The sequence below is a fragment of the Argopecten irradians genome, chromosome 15, assembly GCF_041381155.1.
Source record: "Argopecten irradians isolate NY chromosome 15, Ai_NY, whole genome shotgun sequence".
Lineage (NCBI taxonomy): Eukaryota > Metazoa > Mollusca > Bivalvia > Pectinida > Pectinidae > Argopecten > Argopecten irradians.
Window position 1 is genome coordinate 28,534,976 of NC_091148.1, and position 21,196 is coordinate 28,556,171.

Here is a 21,196-nt window from a genome sequence, read left to right on the forward strand (position 1 = left end):
GAGAATGGAGAACACACCCTTTTATTGGCTGTATCACAGATGGAGAATGGAGAACACACCCTTTTATTGGCTGTATCACAGATGGAGAATGGAGAACACACCCTTTTATTGGCTGTATCACAGATGGAGAATGGAGAACACACCCTTTTATTGGCTGTATCACAGATTGAGAATGGAGAACACACCCTTTTATTGGCTGTATCACAGATGGAGAATGGAGAACACATCCTTTTAATTACCAAATGCAATACAGCATAGAGGTGTGACGAATACATAAATACATAATACAATAACCATTGCTATGTTTCAAGATGGCGGAGGATAATTCCGATATACTTCATAACCAATTAATCAAATTGACTAATATATGAGTATGATATACTACTGCATATTAATGAGAATTTTCCTTTTTTCTGTTGCCTTAATCAAATATTTCCCCAGCAAGTTTAAGCTCTTTACATTATTAGAGGCAAATAGCATAATTGATTTATATACATGAGTGTATTCCCTAGACCAGCCAGTATTACGCGTGTAGGTATGGGAGGCCAGCCAGTATTACACGTGTACGTATGGGAGGCCAGCCAGTATTACGCGTGTAGGTATGGGAGGCCAGCCAGTATTACACGTGTAGGTATGGGAGGCCAGCCAGTATTACACGTGTACGTATGGGAGGCCAGCCAGTATTACGCGTGTAGGTATGGGAGGCCAGCCAGTATTACACGTGTAGGTATGGGAGGCCAGCCAGTATTACACGTGTAGGTATGGGAGGCCAGACAGTATTACACGTGTAGGTATGAGAGGCCAGCCAGTATTACACGTGTAGGTATGAGAGGCCAGCCAGTATTACACGTGTAGGTATGAGAGGCCAGCCAGTATTACACGTGTAGGTATGGGAGGCCAGCCAGTATAACACGTGTAGGTATGAGAGGTCAGCCAGTATAACACGTGTAGGTATGAGAGGCCAGCCAGTTAACCGTGTAGGTATGAGAGAAAAACTTATATGTATATACAATATCCCTTTTCTTCCCGATTATCAATGCTAGGACGTTCAGCGGCTTGATCCTTTGTCAAAGTATTGATTATCCTCACAGAGTAGAGAGACATCAAACAGTTTCTGTAGTCAATAGTCATCAGCTGTTACCTCCAATACCACACCATGTGATTGTGAAGTTGTCATACAGTCTATAACTTGTGTTCTATAACTAAACTGTCACTGGCTAATTGTATGTAGTCGTCGCGGCTTTCTGCATACTTTCAAGTCACTTCACATACTTACTTGATCAACGTTAACCATCGGTCTGTTTGTAGACAAGTAATGTGTTTGTTTGGCTGTATGTACATTTTGAACATTTGACAAAATAAGCGAGAAAATATTTTTCGGGAAAAATGTGGGTATAAGTGTAAGCGGTTCGGATAGCATTTCATTACCAAATACCACGTATCATTTTATACAATGTACTTACTATTTTCTATAGTAATGTAGGTACCCATACCATTTTGTTTGACCGTAAAAACCCACAGAAACGACTTCATATTTCACCTTGTTACTACTCGAGCACCTATTTGGAACCTAAGTGTATATTTCATTAAAACTATTTTTCCATTTTATACCATTTCCCTCCATATAAATACTCCCGTCACGTTAGAGCCTCCGTGTTGGGAAGGTGTCGGGTACAATTGTACGTTGTTAGTACGCATTTATTGTTAAGTTATATGTTTGTGTGTGTAGCGTCATTGTTTTTAATGAAAACGTCATAATGTTTGTTTATAACCCAATGGCGCCTTTATTTAAGCCTACCCGGAGAGCAGACACATTTTAAAGTCGAAATAGAAAAAAATCTCGATTTGACAAATAATCTTCATCAAAACTCAGCATAGTCATATGTAAATATTGGTTATAAAATAGTATTGGAAACACAGGCTAGGGCGTGGCTTTATACGATCGGTCACATGTAAATTAAAGGTGTTGATATGGTATTGGGTCGCACGGTCCCATCACAACCGTTCTCATTCAATAAATGTTGTAATATTCTCGAAACAAAGGGAAGTAACCCATTATGCGATTTTCATATATATTTTCACACTTGAGATCAGCATTATAAATATTTTAAGGAATCTTGTGTTGAAATAACGTACGAATATTAATGACATTATTTGTTTTGAAGTCATAAGGTTCATTATAAGACAAAGTAAGTCTCGGTAATGATACATATGTAACAAGCCAATCACAACAGTCGAAAATGAGCGTAACATTGAAACAGACAATAGTACATAAACGTAATATATCTATCATTCTATAATTCCCATTTTACGTACTGTAGCCATGAATATTTAAATATTTGATTTAAATTTGAAATAAAGCTCAATGTTTTGATAATAACATACAATATACATATATAAGATATTTGTCCTTTGGCAAATACTGTTAGCAAAAATACAATTATTATCACGTCATGCCTTATCCTACGTAACGTCACTGGTGCTCCCACAGAACGGCCGATTTCCGCCCTTAAGCCAAGCGTCAATATCGTTATACAAGCGTCTGTATGAATCAGAATGATGTAGCTTCCGGCACAATACACAAAAAGGATTTGGTTCATAACTGTATGATTCATAAAACTGTTTCCATCGAAAATAACTCGTAAATAATGTTTCATTAGATGATATGTTTTCTATAAACTTACTAAGTTCACTGTGTGACGTAAAATCATCCGTGCTGACGTAACTTCCGGGTGGCAGGAAAATCGAAGCTTGCTCTTTGAACCCACGTACTACGGGGATTGTGTTTGCAGCGATCTGATACACACTGAATACCTTCTCTGTTATGTAATCACGACAAATAGCATTCTCAAACGACAAATAAAATCTGTATCTGTCTATACACTCCTTATATTTCCCATAAGGGCAGTTTAACTTCCCGCATGCACCATATATGTCGACATTTACATGTTTAGAAAGCTGTTTCACGTAAACTTCTCTCAGTGAGGACGTCGTACAGTGACTAACGAACCAACCTATAGGCCTTACTGATTTAGTTGTAGCGACACTTGAGCGTGTACTTTGACGTTTCCTAAATTCCCCGTACGAATGTCTGACGTCGGCGTCTCTGCGATAAGCCATGGTCCAGTTAAAGACACTGTGCCATTGTGATAAGTCTCTCATCCAATACACAGGAGCCTCGCTTCCGTGTAGTATCCAGATCTGCCCACGTGGTTTGCTTGGGGGACTGGGATTGGTCAGTGCCAGATTCGGACCCTGGAAAATGACGGCGTCACTTTTAGATATATCAGCGTTTACACCCCAAGTTAGTGAACATGCATCCGGGCAATCAGAAAAAGAGTTTTCCGACACATGTTCTGGTTTGTTGAAATAATGTACTTTTATAACCCGCCTTCCATTAAATGTTTCTGTCTCTTTTATCCGGGAAATCCTGTCGTTTACGACTCCATGTAGTTTTTGTTGTGCATTGCTTAGTTCAACTTCACCGACATGTTTAAGTTTTTCTAGATATATATCCATTGTGTCATTATGTCTCCGGAATATCGACCATTTACTTTCAGAATCCTCCACAACATCTCGCTGTTTATGCCATGGTACGTCATTCTGCTTCCTCCTGGTCGTCTCGTAAGTTTCGTGTAGAAGTTTGACGGATAGACAGACGGCACCTATTGCCCATACCACGGTCACGTACTTCCTGTAACAGACATACAAGTGTTAGCTATATAGACTTAGATAGCAGAGAGAAATACGGCGGGGATACGGTAACTTATATTTACAGAATTATGCAAACTAATTAGTATTCAAAAGTCATCGTTTGATATATAATCCTTCGATATCAAATTATTCTAACTTGGAAAATCTTTAGGGTTAAATAATACTCAATTAACGTCCCATTGAGTTCAAATCTTCATAGTTGCTTCCAGAAAATAAAACTAAATGTTGGAATACATGCATACACATCATATACATCCCGCCAGAAAATCGTCAAGCCATTACCATCGACATCAAGTTCGTTTCATACACGTTAAATCTACGAAACTCAGTGAAATTCGTGTCTGTCAAAATGTTTTATTCGTACTTAAGGTCAATTTAACATGCATGAAAACGTCACGTATTTTGACACAACGAACACGACGCATAAGCTTTCCAACATCAGTTTTGGATGTCAAGCGTGGATCACAACATAGAATGACGTCATTTGATTATTAATGACGTAGACAATGATGACGTGACACTGAGAGTAGATTGATCAAAGTTCACCGTGTCAGCTAATCAGAATGCGTATAGATTTACACCACGTCTGGTATAAACAAATTGTAAATCAACAGCTGCAGTGTTTATTGAATGTTCTGAGAGTTGAATAACACCGCCTATTGTGGTAGAAGCGGTGTTATTCAACTCTCGTGACATTAGATAAACACTGCAGCTGTTGATTAACAATTTGTTTATACCACATATACCACACGTGCTATACACTCTGTACGCATTCTGATTGGCTGACACGGCGAACTTAGACCTAACTACTTATTTCTCATTGCAACGTCGCCATTTGTCAACGTCATCAATAATAGAGTGACGTCACGCTACAATGCATGTTTTGATCGCCACCTGACGTCAAACTGCTGTTGGAAAGCGTACAGTATGCGTCGAGGTCGTTGCTGTGTCAAAAACGTGACGTTTTATGAGATATATATATATATATATAATAATCTGTGTAACTCGTTTTGACGGAAAAGGATCTTAATACTGGTGAGTAAATTAGTCTGAAACGGACTTGAACTTGATTACAATGGCTTGGTGATTATTTGGCGGGAAGTAAACGGCACGGCTCTGCCGTGCGCATGTTTTTTTTTAAAGTTCGATAATGGAAAAATTGGAAAAAAATACTTTAATAATACGTAAAATATAAAATATTTCATCATAAAATTGTTCCAAATTCGAAGACTTTTATCTGAATGGATTATTTATCAAAATATGACTTTTGAATATTAATTAGTTCCTTTTTGCTGATGAAAATATCACTGCATCGTATTCGCATATCTTGGCAAACACATGTTACCATATCCTCGTCGAATTTCTATCGGCTAAGAACGGATAAAATTGTGGTAGAGACAGGTCACACGACTCGTGGTTATTTGATATGGAATTTATTCCACACTCTTCATTTATTTTTTAAAAAGTTACAAAATACACTTACTAAAGCTTTTGTCATTTGTAACTTTAAAAAAATAACTAACTCGTTATTATATCCAACAACCACGCGTTGTACATGAAAGTGACGTTACTTAAACCTTTAAATTATTTCAGATCTATAGTTATACAAAAATTCCTGATTCTGCCAATAATAATAATTTAGGTTAGAGTTTTCGCTAACTGGCACGACTATTCCTAAATATAACTTAATGTGGTTTGAACTTGACATGATTTTCTGATTTGAAATCAAGGACACTGACGATTTCTACATCTTGTCTGTAAGACCAGTCTGTCTTTGGTTCACAACCTATCCAATAGCCTTCAATATACGTCCTTACATGACCGTGGCTGTTATATGATGTTAAATAATCAAACAAACAAACCATTCTATATCATTTGTCAACAACATTAGTATATTTAACACGGGGAGCGTACAGGTATGGGGCAATGTCATCGTTGTACCATGTATTGAAACGGAAAAGAAATAAACACATTGTAAGACATAGCTTACGGATACACAGCTATTATTTGACCATCCCATTTGTACCTTTAACAAAGTTTTCAACACCCTGATTATCTCCTTTCTGTGGTGCCTACGAACGTTGAGACATAATCAGGTACTTGGTGTAGATCTGTGAAGTTTCCTAATGCACTCTTTTCTCCGCTTCTTTGATCTGACGCGACGGCTGTTATCAGGGCGAACATTAAAAGCGCTGATCGTGGCATTGCAAAAAATACCTCTGGAGCATTGCGTTGAATCCAATTTAGGTTTTTCATCGATAACTAAGCATTTACACAATCATATTACGCCATTATCTTGAAATCATGATTTATCATTTCCCCGAAATTAATTGTATTACAATTGTCCTATCATACACCTTTTCCATATGTGGATATGAACGATAGATATATTCTACCCGAAGTTCCCAAAATATATTACATCATTTTGTGATCCCGAGGGTAGAATATCTCTCTCCTTCCTATCAATATATAAAAGGGTATTTTTTCGTCAAATCACATAAGAAAACTACGACTGCAAATTAATTTTTCAAACACGAGAATCAAACAATAGTTGTTAGTGTAACCTCCAGTGTTAGCGTTCTATCAAATAAAGTCAGCGTTTTTTATATTGACGTTCAGGTATAACTTAGGACCCGTCGTTTTGTTAACGCATGACAACATAAGAGCCTATTGTATAAGTACATGTAGCTCTGTAACTCTCAGGTGACAAGGGTGCATTACCCAGAATCGCACCTGTAGATATGTGAGAAAAGCATCTATATATTGTACCTTGTATTGGAATGGAAAGAAAATAAATATTGAATGCGGAAAATTGTAATTTAATAGTTAAACAGCCAACATAATAAAAATACCCAGACAAATTAACATATTATATTGTTGAGTATGCAATCAATATATGTCGGGATAATGATAAATTATATATATATACATACATTTAATCTCTGTATCCCAGTGTAAATATATATCATTAACTATCAATGTTAGTGTATATATCGCCTGGATTACCGAGCATTATTGCAATTATCATAATAGTTATCCATGTACTAAAACGAGTTGTTTATGTAAGCAAACAACAATGAGAACGACAAATATGCTACAACGCTAATCTCTATTAGAAACAGAAGCAGAGAACCAAAGTTTGTATTTTTCTTCAGTTACACAAATTACGTATTTCACACCATTACTTCCATTGAAAAGTTTGAGCTTCTTATTTATGAAATATTTAAAAATTATCAATTACGTCCCGAAAGCATTCCATTGTACTATGTCCTATATGGAATGGAGTTCTTATTGCATGAAGCAAAACCAAGATAAATTATGTTATATTATGTTTTGTGATACTTAATATACACACGATTAAACACTAATTATTGTTCTATTACTGAGTATCGTTTATATTCAATTAGCGGTAGAACATCCGTAACATTCTTAGTCAAAAAAACAAAAACATCTTTATGTGTCCATTGTATCGATACCTTAAGTCAACATACATTTTAATTTTACGTTCAGATACAACATGTAACGCTCAAATTAGATATTTACGTATCTGCTGATGTTTATATTCTGACCACGTTAAAAACGTTAAATGAAAACATTTGTCTAGGGTAGTAATACATTGAAAATGGAGCTATACATATCGATATGATCATCATCAGTGTATTTACACGTGCCTTGTGGACACGCCCAAACATTCTTCCCAATGTCCCAATCACAAGGGGCCAACTCAATGAAAATGGATGCTGTAATACATTTTTTTGTATTTGGAGGATGGACTGATGAGTATATATGGCAGTCGTGTGATTTTTTCCAGAAAATATGGAATTTGAAAATTATCTAACAAATCGGAATATTTAATATAAAACTGATAATGATCCCGATTTTAAAATAGTTTTTCAAATATCATATTTTCTGAAAAAAAATCATATGACTGTCATATATACTTATCAGTCCATTCTCCAAATACAAAAAAATGTATGACAACATCCATTTTCATTGAGTTGGCCCTCTATGGTCGAAATAAGATTCACGTAATGTTGTACAGTTGTACAAAGCACGTTATACTTACAACCGAACTGTTCTCCACCGCACCATACTGTTTTCTGCAGGAAGAATTGCCGTTCTGTTATATTCCTCCAATGGTAACCTTGTATCCTAGTTTAGGTCCTTAATGCGTACAGTTGTATCAGGATGAACCTATTATCATACTGGCAGCCTAGTTGCTCTCTGCTGCACCATTACAATTTTTTGTTTTTTGTTTTGCATGGGTATTTGTAGGTTTACTGGTAACCTTTAAATAATCCTAGGTCCCATTATGTGTATATCACATACTTGTTGTGCGAAATCGTTTATATTTCCAGTCTTCGTGCTCTCAATAATATTGTCAGGTCTGTATCCATCCATTAGTGATTATCTGTGTCTTTATAATTAGGTATTCATCGTATTAGTATTGTAAACATCCTGTCCTTTACATTAACCCGCTCGCTTTATCCGAGTCTATATAAAGGTCCTTACGTATTGTTAATCAGATGGAACTAAAGCAATTTTGTGGTCGTACCAGGTGAATATGAATGTTATCTATCACGTTTAATGTCTCCACAGTGCTCACAGAATCGCCAATATACTGATAGAAGTGCACATTGCCATACATTACAGACCCATAATGGTTCTAATTATAGAATAGAATCTGCTACCCACACACTACCCGAACACATGTGTCTGTGTACACGGAAATAATGTGGTTGTAAAATGTAGTACCAAAACTTCATATCAATAGTCCACTGACGTCCCTGTCCTGAAGTGGCCCCACCAATACTACATATCAATAGTCCACTGACGTCCCTGTCCTGAAGTGGCCCCACCAATACTACATATAAATACACTGACGTCCCTGTCCTGAAGTGGCCCCACCAATACTACATATCAATAGTCCACTGACGTCCCCATGGTCTATCCGCCTAGCTCTGATGTAGCTTCCACTGCTTTCACGTGGGTAATGTTTGTAGGCCAGTAAACCAAACAGTCCGCTTATTGTGACCTGTACTTTATAAATATGTCGGTATCGCGTTACAATGTGTTAACGTGCAGTATGGTGGTGAGAATACCGGACGTCTTTTTCCGGCCTTACACATCGCTGTTTTAGTCGGCTTATCTTATATAAATCTTTACTTCCCAGCTGTCTCCGAAGAATTATTGAATTCTATATCCAAGCTGCGCCATCTGTCAGCTGTCATAATCCGAAATAAAACCGTGTTGATGGGACGTATTCAATATCCTTGGTCAGAGGAAAACCATGTTTTATATAATATACAATGATACGGTACGATACACATGTTTCGTACTAGTACTTCCATCGCTTGTGTTATATATTTTAATTCATCGGAAATGTATATAGGACTTTAAATGTGTACAAATGGTATCAACAACTCACAAACAAATGAATAATTAAACAATCAGTCAACCAATCCTTTTATAAGTCGATTAATCAATACTTCAAACGAATCAGAAATCTAACGAGCATTGCTTACTAAAAGTATAACAATGTCAATTATTGTTACCTGAAATTTGTCATTTACCTGGGATTGATATTTTACCTGTGATTTACCTTTAGCCTGGTATTTATTTTCAACCTGTTATTTATCTTTAGCCTGGGATTTATCTTTTACCTAGGAATGGTCTTTTACCTGGGATTACCCTTTTTCTCGGATTTATCCTTTACCTCGAATTTATCTTTTACCTAAGATTACCTTTTTTCTCGGATTTATCTTTTACATAGGATTTATATTTTACCTGGGATTTATCTTTTACCTGGGATTTATCTTTTACCTGAATTTTTTCTTTTCCCTTACACTTATTAAACTTGGAATTTATCTTTTACCTAGGAGTTATCTTACCTAGAATTTATGCTGTACCTGTATGCGTGATCAATACGCTGTCCGTTTGTTTGCACGTGTTACTAGGGTGATAATGATGACCTATAAACACCGAGGTTAATCGATAAAATCAGCGGGAGGAGGTGTTTACGGCTCAGCAGGGAAAAAGCAATTTTGTGGTCGTACCAGGTGAATATGAATGTTATCTATCACGTTTAATGTCTCCACAGTGCTCACAGAATCGCCAATATACTGATAGAAGTGCACATTGCCATACATTACAGACCCATAATGGTTCTAATTATAGAATAGAATCTGCTACCCACACACTACCCGAACACATGTGTCTGTGTACACGGAAATAATGTGGTTGTAAAATGTAGTACCAAAACTTCATATCAATAGTTCACTGACGTCCCTGTCCTGAAGTGGTCCCACCAATAATACTACATATCAATAGTCCACTGACGTCCCTGTCCTGAAGTGGCCCCACCAATACTACATATAAATAGTCCACTGACGTCCCTGTCCTGAAGTGGCCCCACCAATACTACATATCAATAGTCCACTGACGTCCCCATGGTCTATCCGCCTAGCTCTGATGTAGCTTCCACTGCTTTCACGTGGGTAATGTTTGTAGGCCAGTAAACCAAACAGTCCGCTTATTGTGACCTGTACTTTATAAATATGTCGGTATCGCGTTACAATGTGTTAACGTGCAGTATGGTGGTGAGAATACCGGACGTCTTTTTCCGGCCTTACACATCGCTGTTTTAGTCGGCTTATCTTATATAACTCTTTACTTCCCAGCTGTCTCCGAAGAATTATTGAATTCTATATCCAAGCTGCGCCATCTGTCAGCTGTCATAATCCGAAATAAAACCGTGTTGATGGGACGTATTCAATATCCTTGGTCAGAGGAAAACCATGTTTTATATAATATACAATGATACGGTACGATACACATGTTTCGTACTAGTACTTCCATCGCTTGTGTTATATATTTTAATTCATCGGAAATGTATATAGGACTTTAAATGTGTACAAATGGTATCAACAACTCACAAACAAATGAATAATTAAACAATCAGTCAACCAATCCTTTTATAAGTCGATTAATCAATACTTCAAACGAATCAGAAATCTAACGAGCATTGCTTACTAAAAGTATAACAATGTCAATTATTGTTACCTGAAATTTGTCATTTACCTGGGATTGATATTTTACCTGTGATTTACCTTTAGCCTGGTATTTATTTTCAACCTGTTATTTATCTTTAGCCTGGGATTTATCTTTTACCTAGGAATGGTCTTTTACCTGGGATTACCCTTTTTCTCGGATTTATCCTTTACCTCGAATTTATCTTTTACCTAAGATTACCTTTTTTCTCGGATTTATCTTTTACATAGGATTTATATTTTACCTGGGATTTATCTTTTACCTGGGATTTATCTTTTACCTTAATTTTTTCTTTTCCCTTACACTTATTAAACTTGGAATTTATTTTTTACCTAGGAGTTATCTTACCTAGAATTTATGCTGTACCTGTATGCGTGATCAATACGCTGTCCGTTTGTTTGCACGTGTTACTAGGGTGATAATGATGACCTATAAACACCGAGGTTAATCGATAAAATCAGCGGGAGGAGGTGTTTACGGCTCAGCAGGGAAAGGGGCGATAACTAACCGATGGAATCAATCCCTATAATAATAACATTTATTTATAATAATAACATTTATTTAGGTAAAACCTAGTACAATAGAAAAACATTTGATATGATGAATTTAAATGTTTTGAACATGCACATGACATGTTATATTGCTGGAATATCGGAATTATATAAAGAGTTCTAAAAGTGTTTTGGCGTGAAGTAGGATAAACGCTATAATACACTATTTGTCCAATGTAATATTTATGTGGCAATTCAGTTGTGTTTTTATCGATCATTTCCATTGAATTTTTCGTTAAATGATAGACTCAGTTGTACATTTAAAACAATATTGTTGCTAACGAAAATTCTGTTTGTTTTATTTATTGCAAAAATTATTTTGTTTCTGTAAAGGAAAATTTTCCAAGTATTTTGTAATGTGTCTGGTTGAATGGACTGTTGATGTTAGTGACGACAAATGGTAGCTCATGGTTGTCTCTACAACTGATTGAGGGAGTGTACTCTCAGTGAAAGCTAAGCCGCTACAGCGAACAGCGGTCAAGGTGAGTGGTCACGGTTGTACCACTCTCCTCAGGTAATCTGTAATTTCTCGAATTTTCGATGCGCATCATCGTTACAAATTTGCATGTAGCATTAGTAAGTTATTATGAAGCAAATGTGATGTTCTAATGACTTTTATCTGCATAGTATAAGGCGAAATTTGACTTTACAAAATGTGAGTGATACGTATATACAGACATTGAAGAGTGACCAGTGAAGCGTTAACCCTGTCGACCGTACTGAACTGTACTCTCGCTGTCAGTGTACAGGTAAATCGTGTATACAAGAGATATTATGGACCTCTGTGTACTTTTCTAATATGGCTAAGAATAAAGAACTTTTGCAAAATCTGTCTGATTTCAACGAAGAATTAGACGAATCAAGTATGACGTCAACTCAAATCGACAAAAACGTTTACACCTTGATAACCGAAATAGCCGGAGGACGCGACAAAAAGAAATTCAAAGAAAAAGTTCGATCTGTTTATAAAAATCAGCCAGATAGCTTATCCTATGTAAGACAATCGTTATACGACACGGCATTGGTAAGGAAGCCTGAAACACCTTCAGGTACACTCGTTAAAAGGACAAACGCGGGAAATTCTTCAGCAGTTGAAAAATATCTCGAAGATATCTACACGTTGTTCAACTATTTAGACGGAACTGTTGAAATAGGAGAAGTTCGTAACTTACTAACCTACAAAGACAGGCATCGTTCAATTTGTGAAACCAATGATTCTGTACTTAATGTAAGTACCTCAGTAGATGGAGTATTGAGTCAATCGCCGAACGCGCAAGTTGTAAACGACGATATACACAAATTCACACACGGAGAAAGTAGTATTACAACAGAACATGGAATACAGACATTCGCTGATTTAGCAATACTTATTGTCGGCATGAGAGGTGAAATAATGGATCAGCTCAGTGATATAGACAATGCAAATCGACACCTCATACGCGAGCTGCGCGACGAAATACGTGGTCTACGTGAGACAATTAGGGTTAAGGATAAGACGATAAACGCTTTGGAACGAAGGATGGAATTTGTACAAAATACTCTTGACCAAAAGATGGAGCACGGCGATAAAGGTACGTACGCAGAGGTCACTGCCAGCAACAAACAAGTAAGGACAGATGCCTCCAAATCGAACACAACTATGGCTATCAGTCAACATGGAACAAATTCGCCAACGAAGGAACCGTCAGTTTGTCTGAATAGAGGTAGTTCAGCCGATGAACCGACGCGCTATAGTAACGTAAGAGCAACAGTAATAGTGAAAATGGTGTGATCAGACAGAGCCGAGATAGTCAATGTAAAAAAGTTGATATTGAACACCGCAATGCCCAACAGAATCAGTCTTCTGAGGAGAAAAAGACATCCGCTTACGAGTTTCGCGGCGTGCGTCGTAAAGCTAGAAGCAAACGACTCTTAATGTCACGCATTACTGCAGATGGCTCAACAGATGAAGTTGAGAATTCAGTGAAGGCATACGCGGCGGAAGGAGGGGTTAAAGTGACTATGATGCGAGTAATAAAGTTTTGGAACACAGACGATCCAACGTATACAGCACGTATAAATGTATCCGAAGATAGTTTTGAAACGGCATTGGATCCTTACTTTTGGCCCGATGGCGTTCTCGTACGCGAATGGGAGGATCGTGTCGACAACCGATATGGAAGCCGCGAAGGTGAATGGTCGAGAAGGAAAAATCGCCGATTTGACAATCAATATTCATGGTGATAAAGTATGTTACATTGGTGTGGTTCTTATTTATCCTCACCGTGAAGCTTCTTACGTGGAACACTCGTGGGGTAATGTATGGAGCCCCATTGCTCGCTGATATTTTGAGAGATACAGACATTGCTGTTATTACCGAGCACTGGTTACTTCCAGAACAGCTCAACTTTCTCGATACTATTGACAGTAATTTTGAATCGTTCGGACGCAGCGATACACGAATTCCTATCGAATTGGAACTGAGGACGCATCCGCGAGGGTTTGGTGGAATTGCGATACTGTGGAACAAATGTTTGAAGGTATCTCCTCTTCTTAATGAAGGAAACGATCGCATTATAGGCGCGTCGATACAACTCGATGACAAATCGTTTGTATATGTGTTTGGTGTTTTGATGCCGTCAACTAACTTATCGATGGTTTTATATCGAGAAACTCTTCAGACTTTAAATGATTTATACCAGTTATATAGTGAACAAGGGCAAGTTATAACTCTTGGAGACTTTAATGGACACATATCTGAACGCTTCGGTCAAAATAATATGCGCGAAACCAACGACAGAGGAGCACTCATTGAAACTTTCATCACTGAGAATTATCTCGTATCGGTCAACTCACAAGAATGGTCGAAGGGCGGCAATGTAACGTACGTTTCATGGGATGGATTGAATAGTTCACTGATTGACCATATTTTAATAGAAGCACAATACATCGACAATGTAACACAATGTGTTATACACGACGATCATTTTCTAAACGCGTCAGATCATCTTCCTGTGTCCTTTGAACTCCGATGCGCAATACGAAACAAGCCTCGAAACACTTCGACTACGGCAATACATTGGGGGAAAATATCCTCAGAACAGAAAATCGTTTACACTGAGAAAGTCTCGCAGTCGATCAAAAAGGTTATCAATAATTACGAGAAAAACTGTAATGAGCTTGACAGTTTCGTACAGGACATTGTCTGTGTTATCAATGATGCATCGAAAACGCTGCCAGTTAAGCGATATCGTAAATACTTAAAACCCTACTGGAATTTTGGAAGTGTCAGACAATATCACAGGAACATGAGGCAATTCCGTAGAGCTTGGATAGAGAATGGTCGTCCGCGCGGTATGGAACATACAGTGTACAAAGACTACAAGAATTCTAAAAAATATTTTCGTAACGCATTAAAAGAAGCAAGAGAACTTTACGAACAACAGCAGCTCGATAAGCTACAGGAAGCGGCCGAAATCGATGTCGGCACATTCTACAAGGTCGTGCGCGCACGTAGATGTTCAGATAAAAAAGGTTCAGGACTAAAAGTTGAAGATAAAATTATTCGTGACTCCGATGAACTGAGGAATGTGTGGTGTGAGCATTACAGGCAACTAGCTCTACCATCTGAGGAAAATGATTTTGATGATATTCATAAGATCAGGGTACAAATGGATATTCAGAACATGGTTGTAAATAGCTATGAGAATGAAGATGGCATTTGTGGTCGCTCAATAACTTTAAGAGAAGCTGAAGCAGCAGTCAGAAGTATGCAAAATGGTAAAGCCGCAGGCCACGACGGCATAGTAATCGAACATATCCGTTATGGCGGCAAAAGCCTACTAGAAGCGATTGTTATGTTGTTTAACCAAATACTAATCAAAGAGGAATATCCCGATCATTTTAAAAAAGGCATAGTTATAACACTATTCAAAGGCGGAAATAAAGATAAACTGAACAAAAACAACTACAGAGACATTACATTAACATCGGTTCTACAGAAGTTATTTGAAAAAATTCTTTACCAACGCATATCAGCTCGTTGTGCCGAAATTCAGTTTCCACATAAATTACAACAAGGATTCAGACAGGAATGTGGCAGTATCATGGCCGCATTCACGGTAAAGGAATCAATCTGTCATTACATCGAAAATGGGTCCAACGTATTCGCAGCTTTCCTGGACAATGCCAAAGCATTTAATAGTGTATGGATAGACGGGCTTCTACACAAAGTGTACAACTTAGGTTTCAATGGAAAATTCTGGAGAATATTAAACAATTCATTTCAAAACGTAACATCACGCGTATTATTTGAAGGTAAACTGAGCGAACCCTATCCGGTCAAGCAAGGGGTCGGTCAAGGGAGAACATTGTCAGCCTGGATGTTTCTCGTTATGATAAATGATCTTGCGCGTGACCTTGATGACGCAAAATTTGGCCTACATATTCAGACATTACACGTTCCTTGTGTTTTGTTAGCCGACGACACTCTCGTATTGGCAGGTAGTATTGCAAATCTACAAGCTCAACTTAATATCGTTAGTGCCTATGCTAAAACCTGGAGGCTAAACTATAACTCTTGCAAATCTTCGCTGATGCAATTTTCTCATAAGAAACGAAATGCCAGTTACCCTACAGCAGTGTGCTCACTTGGAGGCGCAATAATAGAATGGACTAACTCGAAAGTTTACGCGGGAATTACCTTTTGTTCTGACCTTAAAGCTGACGTTGGCATAGTAAACGCGTGTAACAAAGGTAGACGGAACCTCAACAGTTTAATAAGTGTAGGTATTTATCCTGGCGGGTTAAACCCTCTAAAAAGTGCAAATCTCATTAAGGCAATTATCATACCAGGTATGCTCTATGGATGTGAACTTTGGGCGAATACTACGCAGAAATCGAATGATATATTGAATACAACAATACGGTACGCTGCGCGAAGATGCCAAAGCTTTGAGAAAACATCACCCTCAGCTATAACTGCCAGGGCTATAGATCTACCTGACGATATATGGTCGGATGTGGAAGTTAGGAAACTGTATCTATGGAACAAGCTGTGTCGTGCTAAGTCGTCTTTTGTTTGGAAAACTCTCTTTATTATTCGTTTATGTACATTTATGTTTACGCCACAAAAACTTAGAAACGTCAGCTTTATCGTGGATATCCTCGACACAATGGTGAAATTTAGCATTGAAGCCTTCTTCTTTGACTTTGTTATCTCCGGTGAATTTTATAGAGAATTTCAGTGGAAATCGTTCATTAAAAACGCAGTGACAAATTTTTACTTTGATATATGGTCGGAAAAATGTAAAAATCGTCCTAATTTATCATATTATAAGGCAGTTCACCATTTTCTCGGACCAAATCCCTTATGGGATTTAACACTGAAATTTCCAAAAAATACGTGGAAAATTTGTGAATTGGTCAAACTTTCGTACCGGGTTGAGCTTAACGATGCAATTTGCAAACTGTGCAACAAACGAGTGGACAATGACGTAAAACATTTCTTAGTTGAGTGTCCATCACTGTACAAAAGCAGGGACAACTTATATGATCAAATTGTAAACTGTATTAGCGTAGAGAAATACGTTAGTTTTGACACATTAGAGCCAGATGAAAAGTGTTCATTCATTCTTGGTGGAAGGACACTTATTCAATTGGAGGATATCGAATGGCAGAATATGATGGTTGCTCTAAGCAATGCAGTGGAAGGGATGTTTACGGAGATGAATGTACTCCTCAATGACTGAGTTCTTGTAATTATAATGTAAATACGTCCGTTTTGCAGTTAAATTGAAATGTTAAAATGACATGTACGCAATCTCGATTCAGAGGAAATAAAGAATGTCTGTCTGTCTGTCAATGCTATGTTAGATTAAATGACAAACCCGTATTGCCTACCTATCACATACAAAACCAGAACTACTGCTCGGAATCACTGTAGAGTATCTCGTAATGGAGTTTACCAAATAACTGTGTTTTAGCATATTTCACCAGCGGTATCTACCATACTAGTATTATCATTATTATTACATATAATGTAAGTAAATAATTATTCTCGTTTGCCTCGATAAAGATGAAGATTACAAAGACACATGAATAATAAACACATCTTCAAAGCATTTCTGTTTTAGTTAATTGATGTTAGGCTTGTGTTGTGGTGTAAGAAACTTTATAGTTTTTCGGTAAAAGAGAGCAGGCAATCTGATTGATATCCTTTATATCATCACTACGTCTGATCAGATCGTGGACGTAGTCAACTTGCCCATAGAACACAATAAAGCTTAATGTAAATAAATAATTGGACGAAATGGCGTTTACAATTGACATAGCAAGGTGTAGAAAATAATGTAATCTGAAGTGGTATAAAGGTCATCCGAACATGACCCCTTATGGGATGTAATCCGATTGTGGCAGTAGGGAAATATTATACAAATATTGAGTTTCTGTAGGTTAATACGAGAAATTGTTAAACCTGAGAAAGGTGATATTCCCCGAGGCCGAAGGCCGAGGGAAATATCACCTTTCAAGAGTTTAATAATTCCTCGTATTAACCTACAAAAAGTAAATAATTGTTTTGTTATATGAAACGATAACAAGTTACAATGATACAAAATTTGCCACTTGGAACAATTTTGAAGCAAGGACAGCGCAATGACTAATTAAACAAAAATTTAAAAAAAAAATCTTCTTCCATGAATCCTCATTAGGTAATTTTACTACATGTACTTCTGCTGTAATTCTTCACAATATAACTTTCGAACATATAGCTACATTTAAAATGTGTTAAAATATATTTCCTAATCCTACCTCATGGTTGTCTGCCATGTTGGATTTGGCTATTGCCCGATGATCGGCAATGCTCTATTTTGATTGGTCAAAAATGTGGAAGAGACAGGGAATTCCATGTATCTATTTATAGCCAGGTTACCGGATTTGCAATGTCAACCTCTGAACAGGTGTTTATCGGTCTCAGGTTGACATTGCATTTTGTCAAGACATGACCGAGCGGTCTAGACCAATTAGAAAACGGCAAAACTCTCAGTCATATAACAATGCGATTTGCTTACCCGCGTCATGTTATCCAACCATTAAACTAACTTTCTATTTAATCTATGGTCTATAAAGATGCCAGAGCTTTGCAGACATTAGTTGTCTATATAGACAATATATTTCATATAAAGATAGTTTTATACTTATATTTACATTAACTCATTTTGGGGGTATCTGCATTAACGTTGTTTAAGTTAGAACAGGAAACACGTTTAACCCACAAGATCAATCCACGTCACCATGTTAATATTTGTGACGTCATAATAGTCATGTTTTAGGTGTCAGTTATACACTCATAGACTTCATTTTGCCTTGGCTTGTTTATATAGCAGAAGTGGCAAATTAATGTACATATATGTGTGTGTGTGTGTGTGTGTGTGTGTGTGTGTGTGTGTGTGTGTGTGTGTGTGTGTGTGTGTGTGTGTGTGTGTGTGTGTGTGTGTGTGTGTGTGTGTGTGTGTGTGCGTGCGTGCGTGCGTGCGTGCGTGTGCGTGTGCGTGTGTGTGTGTGTGTGTGTGTGTGTGTGTGTGTGTGTGTGTGTGTGTGTGTGTGTGTGTGTGTGTGTGTGTGTGAGTGTGTGTGTGTGTGTGTGTGTGTGTGTGTGTGTGTGTGTGTGTGTGTGTGTGTGTGTGTGTGTGTGTGTGTGCGTGTGTGTGCGTGCGTGCGTGCGTGCGTGCGTGCGTGCGTGCGTGCGTGCGTGCGTGCGTGCGTGCGTGTGTGTGTGTGTGTGTGTGTGTGTGTGTGTGTGTGTGTGTGTGTGTGTGTGTGTGTGTGTGTGTGTGTGTGTGTGTGTGTGTGTGTGTGTGTGTGTGTGTGTGTGTGTGTGTGTGTGTGTGTGTGTGTGTGAGGGTGTGTGTGAGGGTGTGTGTGTGCGTGTGAATGCAGGACATCGTATCAATAAATAATCACTTCATTAATATTGTACGAAGTGTAAGGAGAAATATCGGCAGACCTGCCAGAGTTGTCTTGGTGACTGTTTACCGTGAAGTCAGGTGAAGCTTTTATGTAAGATTTAAATAGTGTCGTAGTGGCACCTGAATGCACTTAAATGAACGCCTCCATAACGCTTGTGTATACAGTTCATATCACCTTGTGAACAATATTTATCCTGCAACTGTTACACATACTAACGGGTAACTACTGCCGGATAAACTTGTGCTTTATCCGTCAATACCAGCACGTGAATTTGTTCCACATCTGACGGAACTTTTTCTTACTTGACCCCGAACTGTAACCTTCCTGTGAATGAAACGTCATTCAATCCCACTAAAAAGTGCGTCACATTCACCGGAATGACGCCATATATTTACGATAACTAAAAATATTCCATGGCGGTGTCGTCTTTTTCCTGACTCCTGGCGAATGTACATGTATGTATTGTAAAGTAACTTGCTGATGGGTATCTATTTTGATTTTAGTATATCCATATATTTTCAGTGATATTTCACCTTAAACAGAAATTTCTGGTACTGTTTTCGAAGGCGCTCATACATTTCCTATGGTAGTAAAAATGAGTATACTCTTATTCGGTCTTTTCCTGTGTATCAAAGAAGCGTCTCGCTTCGAGCTAAATCAAGTAAATAACCAGCAATTCGTTTCGTTTTGAACGTCATCTCGGCTTTCATAAGTTGTAAAATACTATCCGTGTATTCTCTATATAGAAGTGGTATGTGTGTTTTATGATGATGTGTACTAGGATATCATACACTTATGTATAATCACCTACCAGAGTCGGAGAGTACAAATAACAAAATTAAACGATGTAGAATGCATAAAAACGAATCAAACAAATCTGCATTATTTGACATGAGTAAGTTTTTTATATTACAATGCTGTACGTGTCATATACATAGTTACAGAAACTGTTCAAATTGTCGATGCAATCATTCAAAAAGAAAACAACACATACTAATTGTTTTTCACATAGAGATCAACTTTACATCGCGACATTAAATCCAGATCGGTTAGGTTAGGACTACAATACACGTAGAAGTAAATGAAAAAAACTGTTGTGTATAAACATCTCTATATGACGGATCGCCAGCTGTCAATCATACCGCACGTGACTTTGCATTTTGTATTGAGTGTGCTACGATGTTTGCTCCGACATTAAATAGAAATACATGCGCTTGTGAGCACGAGGCGTGGCTATGTAACACCAGGCGATCGGTCAATAAAGCAAGAGCGTACAGTCCAGGTCTATTGTGACTTTAATAGTATTGCACCGAAACATATTGAAATGAATTAGGATGAATGAATGTTTGAATGAATGAATGAAGGGATAGGATAAAATACCTGTGGAAAATGCATGTTTATATATTCTACACACCGGAAGTTTAAAAGAGGTAATCGAAACTGAAATATTTATGTACAAACATGATTAAGAAATTTTGCAGATTCATCCCCCAAACAAGTGCATTGACTTCATTATATTTTCTTATACCAGAAATATTTCGCGTTTAGCACATGCGAGACGGTAGATGTTAATGAATCAAAATATCACGTGCAAATTGTAGGGATGGTTTTTTATTACTAATAATTGCAATATTTCTGTAGAACACATGTTTTTTAGGTTTGACAAACCTGATCCATGACATATTGAGTATGTACATCGGCATTCTTTCATACCTACGGGTATAATACTGGCTGATCTAGGGCAATACACCCATGTCGCCTGAGGCTGTATTGTATGGCTACCCATGCAATAAAGCCTCGTGACGTCATGGCGTCAACAAAATTTCTATTTCCTCGGTAAAATTTTATGATTTTTTTTCACAAACTTGACTGGTTTTACTATAAAAGATGCAAAAAACGGGATTTGTGTTGAAAATTTAAAGTAATTTTTCATG

At 37.5% G+C, this 21,196-nt stretch overlaps 1 protein-coding gene across 1 annotated transcript; it reads right to left on the reverse strand.

Moving 5' to 3' along the window:
* Positions 1 to 2,141: 2,141 nt before the first annotated feature.
* LOC138309831 (alpha-(1,3)-fucosyltransferase 7-like) lies at positions 2,142 to 8,843 on the reverse strand. Its single transcript, XM_069251069.1, has 2 exons — positions 7,781 to 8,843; positions 2,142 to 3,694 (listed from the first exon to the last, which is right to left on the reverse strand). Exons 1-2 carry the CDS (start codon positions 7,804 to 7,806, stop codon positions 2,464 to 2,466), a joined length of 1,257 nt encoding a protein of 418 aa, XP_069107170.1. The 5' UTR covers positions 7,807 to 8,843; the 3' UTR covers positions 2,142 to 2,463.
* Positions 8,844 to 21,196: the final 12,353 nt, after the last annotated feature.